This window comes from Atta colombica, unplaced genomic scaffold, assembly GCF_001594045.1.
Source record: "Atta colombica isolate Treedump-2 unplaced genomic scaffold, Acol1.0 scaffold65, whole genome shotgun sequence".
NCBI lineage: Eukaryota > Metazoa > Arthropoda > Insecta > Hymenoptera > Formicidae > Atta > Atta colombica.
The window spans coordinates 305546-309914 of NW_017259556.1; the positions used below are offsets into that span (position 1 = coordinate 305546).

A 4369-nucleotide genomic window follows, 5' to 3' on the forward strand; every position below is an offset into this window, starting at 1 on the left:
ATAAGCCGCGAAAAGAGAGAACTGCGTTTACAAAGCAACAGATCCGTCATCTTGAATGTGAATTCGCACATAGTAATTATTTGACACGTTTGCGCCGCTATGAAATTGCTGTAGCATTGGATTTAACGGAACGTCAGGTACAATATAAACAATTATAAAAATAATAAAATATAGAATTTTTGTTTTTTCATCATTAAATATTTTTTTTACAGGTAAAAGTGTGGTTTCAGAATAGACGTATGAAATGGAAACGAACGAAAGGAAACACGGCGAACATACAGGAAGCAACCACTGTATCGTGACATATATTTCTCGAGTTCGTTATTCAATATATTTAGATTTTAATTGTATATAATTTATATTTGTGACGATTATGGCGTAAAGAATTACGTATACTTTATTTCTCTGTACCAAAGATTCGATTTTATATTTATCCAAAAGATATAATGGATTTGAGCCAATATCTCTTGGAAAATAATGGATGCTTTTCAATATCTCTGGACATTTTCGTGCACTCGGCGATACAAATTGCGTTCCAATTATCCATTATCGTCTACATAACACTACACATCTGTACTCAGTCGAGGGCTGTGTAAGCTGGTGTTTTCTAGTGACAATTATAATATAATATAATTACTAACTGCGGCAGCTATAATATAAAGGTTGGAAGACATTGAGTGGCCGGCATTTTTATTTTTTTTATTTAATACAGGCGGAAAAAGCTACATTTAATCTAAGAGGCTTCGCATAATAAGAGGAACAAGGAACAGAGAATAGAGAATAAGAATTTTGACCTATCAGAAATCATATTGTGGAATACACAGTTTCTGATAGATTGAAATTCTTATTCTTTGTTCTCTATTCTCTGTTCCTTTTATTGTGTGGAGCCTAACTCTATCCGAAACGGATCTCAACCGTGCACAGCGTACACATTCTGTTCCAATTGAATCGTACACAATGTTACACTTGTACATTCCTGTATACGTTGTGTTACGATGTGTTAACAATTAGAAAGCACGCAATGATAAATCGATATCTTTATCATATCAATCTCTTCTGATAAACCATTCGAATCGCGGCGTTAAAATTGTAAGTCCCATACATATGCAGAAGTCGTCATAGTTCTGACAATTAAGAAACTGCGGACTTGTTTTTGGAGAAAAAATAATTTATAGATACAAACATAACTTATAAAATTTTTTAAATTTATTATAATAATGTTATAGGTATAGTAGAGCTCTGTATTATAAAATAATTTCCTATTGTTTATTAAGTTATTTAATACAAATACAAATTACAAATTAATCTTAATTATAAATAAACTAGAGCTGAATTACATTTTTAAATGTTTGTTACATTTTTTATATGTCAACGGGTTGAAATTTTATGCTGATTCCTTTCTCTTGCAATTTATTTTCTAATGCAGAAAGTTTATCAAGCAATCTTTGAACATATTTCTCATGATCTCCAGCACTTTGAAGAAGGTTTCTACTTAGAGTTGTTCGTCTTCTATTTTTGAGTCTAGGATATTTATCTTCTGACCAATTTATCCCTAAGAAAAATCCAGAATGTTGCTTCTCGGGTGGAATGTATGTAGCTAAAAAACATATTTATAAATAATGAAAAACAATTAATTAACAGTGTTATTACAATATTTTAAACACCTTTTAATAATCGGCCACACATTAGATAATTGTTCATTGTGTCTGCCGCAATTTTAGCAACTTGTGAGTGAAGGAATTCAACATAACCATAGCCGCGACTTTTTCCAGTCTAAAAATATATTTTTATAAAACTTATTGCAGTTATAAAACAATTTACAATTCAAAAATTAACAATAATGAATTCCTGTTAACAATAATGAATTCAATTAAAACAATAAAACGCAAATAATGGGGCCATGGGAATCAGTCTTTTTTTTCTTTGGACGATATACAGTAGTAACATGTCTGCGTCAATCATACAGTCATTAATTTTTTCATTTAATTCATTTGAAAAATTTTTTGCATTATTAATAGATGGCTATCATAATCTTGATGCTGAAGTCTCTTGGTTTTTTCGTTTTGGTGAAAATATGTTGCCATGCTTCATGTGATTCTGCCAATCAACTATGTAACTGTATTTGAATGATTTTGTGATAAATTGTTTGATTGCTTCTTTCATGGACCATGATTGCTCTTTTCATTCGCAAGAATTTATATTAATGAAATATACCGTATTTATAAATTATTATATTTTAATAGATTCACTGAGGATGACTCAAAATACACAGCCAAAACGTACGCTTAGCTATTTAATATAATTTTAACATTGTTACGACATATATAAAAATGATGAAACGATTTTTACGTATATTTTGAGTATTTGTAAAGTTGTATATTTATAATAATTATACATAAATTATTATAACATAAATAAAGTTAACAAAATAAGAATAATGCATCTTTTCAAACAAAAATGTAAAACTCTGAAACAAAAACATTTAAAAGAAAAATATGTTTTAATATCTTAAAGTTGACATTCCAAACTACAAAAGAAAAAATAGTTCAAATGTCGACTGTCCAAAAAATTTAGGTATTTAGAAATCTGAAAATGATGTTTTTTTAATATGCATGAATGGCTATAAATTGTGAATATATATTGCATTTAAACAATGCACTTTATTATTGCTATTGTGTTAAAAAAAAACTTATAATTTATTTTAAAAATGTTTTAAATGCTTTAATATTACAGACAACATAATATATAATGTTACAGACAGCACAAGGACCAAAAACTATCATGTTTATTAAAAGCTAATATATTGTTTTAGGGTTAAATTCTTTTTTTGTTATGGTGATAATTCGCGAAATATTCCCATAGTGTAAATAAGAAATGAGAATAAAGAAAAAAATTTTTTTTAGTTATAAAAATGTATTTTATACACACTGATCATTTAGAATCCAGAAAGTTCAATGAAGTTATTCTAATTAAAGGATATGCAAGAATTAAGGCTGGCATGTACAAAATTTGTTCTCTAAATGCCAAACTTTTTTTTATGAATATAAAAGAGATTGATATTTGAAAGTGCTCTTATATTTCAAAGAAAATAAATGCGCAGGGAATGATCCAAAGGTGTGTATTAAGGGATCCAAAGGTGTGTATGTATATATATATATATATGTATATATCTGGTTATTAAAATTCTAATTCTAATAAACAAAAAAGTTAGTGATCAATCTCGTTGTGAACTTCCAAAAATTATTTAGATGAAGCAACATACGATAAATTTTTCATTTTATGGAGGTTATGTCGATACCTTAAAAATTTGCTTGACATTTTTCACAGCTTTCTCAAGACTGGCACTTGCTTTTGGCTTCAATATATTCTTAGTATTTTTCCTCAAGACTAACTCCTTGAACATCACGTCTTCTTTCTTTACTTTCATATTTTTTTAACTAATTAAAACAAGATTTAACATCTACACGTGCAGAGTACAATCAGAGAAAGACACTAAAGAGAGAGAATGAGAGAGGGCCGAAGCGAGCAGGAAGCACAGATTTTTGACACAGTATATACAGTAGCGCAATTCTCCTGACTTTATATTGGCCTTGACTTTAATGGAGTGCGCATACGCGAAATGAATAAATTGCTCAGTAACGCTATCTAAATTCCTATCTCACTTCTTTCTTTTTCTGTTCTACAAAAATACAATAGAACGATATTTGTGTCGTCAAAGTGGAAAGCACATAGGGCTACGTTCAGGAGTTCGCCTAGATAACTTTAGAGTGCATTTTTCTATAATATACGTAATATAACCTATAGCTAGGAATTATCTGGACGTAATTCCTGAACGCAACCTTGAAGTCTGTGGCAGGAAGCATTAGACTTCAAGGTGCCTTTTCATGCTGATGTTCAACGCTCATTTTCGTCATCAAAATCAGTCACGTGATAGAAATTAATGAATATCAAGCGTTAATTTTGATCATGTGATCTATTTTGACGCTGAAAATGAGGAAAGGCTTGCAATTGCACACGAGCCATTTGCGCACAAGCCAATCAGCGTTAGAAAAAAAATAAACAGCTCCCTAGACAGAAGTTGCTATGACTGGCAGGGAGCAATTACTATAGTATGCAATTGAATCGCTTCCGAAAGTGAAAATAGAACGTCAGCATAAAAAGGCACCTGGGGCTCGATTGTGTTTTGAAATAAGATGAAAATTACAAAGGGAGCAATGATTACTAGATATTGATCAATTAAATTATGAATATTCTAGTAAATTTGTTTACTTTTGTAATTTTCACCTTATTTCAAGACACAATCGACCGCCTGCAGGATGGCTGCGGTCGATTTGGACTCTTTTTGAGCTTTTCAATACTTCTATTCCTA

The 4369-nt window shown here is 30.2% G+C and overlaps 2 protein-coding genes across 2 annotated transcripts in view; one reads left to right on the forward strand and one right to left on the reverse strand.

Annotated features, from left to right (window-relative positions):
- The window catches only part of LOC108692187 (homeobox protein Hox-B6a-like), an 8043-nt gene extending 7741 nt beyond the window's left edge, over positions 1-302 (forward strand). The window contains exons 3-4 of the mRNA XM_018200350.1: positions 6-137; positions 213-302. Of these exons, the coding sequence (XP_018055839.1) occupies positions 6-137; positions 213-302 (222 nt within the window). The remainder of the gene's footprint in view (positions 1-5; positions 138-212) is intronic.
- A 942-nt stretch (positions 303-1244) lies between these two features.
- Positions 1245-3825, reverse strand: LOC108692188 (MKI67 FHA domain-interacting nucleolar phosphoprotein-like). Its single transcript, XM_018200351.1, has 3 exons — positions 3299-3825; positions 1665-1773; positions 1245-1597 (listed from the first exon to the last, which is right to left on the reverse strand). The coding sequence occupies exons 1-3, from the start codon at positions 3425-3427 to the stop codon at positions 1362-1364; spliced, it is 474 nt and encodes a 157-aa protein (XP_018055840.1). The 5' UTR covers positions 3428-3825; the 3' UTR covers positions 1245-1361.
- Positions 3826-4369: the final 544 nt, after the last annotated feature.

What these genes read in the sequence shown, in the direction of transcription:
- LOC108692188 (XM_018200351.1), bottom strand. Translation starts at nt 3,427, where the DNA reads ATGAAAGTAAAGAAAGAAGACGTGATGTTCAAGGAGTTAGTCTTGAGG. An exon ending in ATGTCAAGCAAATTTTTAAG is followed by an intron (nt 1,774 to 3,298) that starts GTATCGACATAA and finishes ATATATTTTTAG; the next exon opens with ACTGGAAAAAGTCGCGGCTA. An exon ending in GTGTGGCCGATTATTAAAAG is followed by an intron (nt 1,598 to 1,664) that starts GTGTTTAAAATA and finishes TATGTTTTTTAG; the next exon opens with CTACATACATTCCACCCGAG.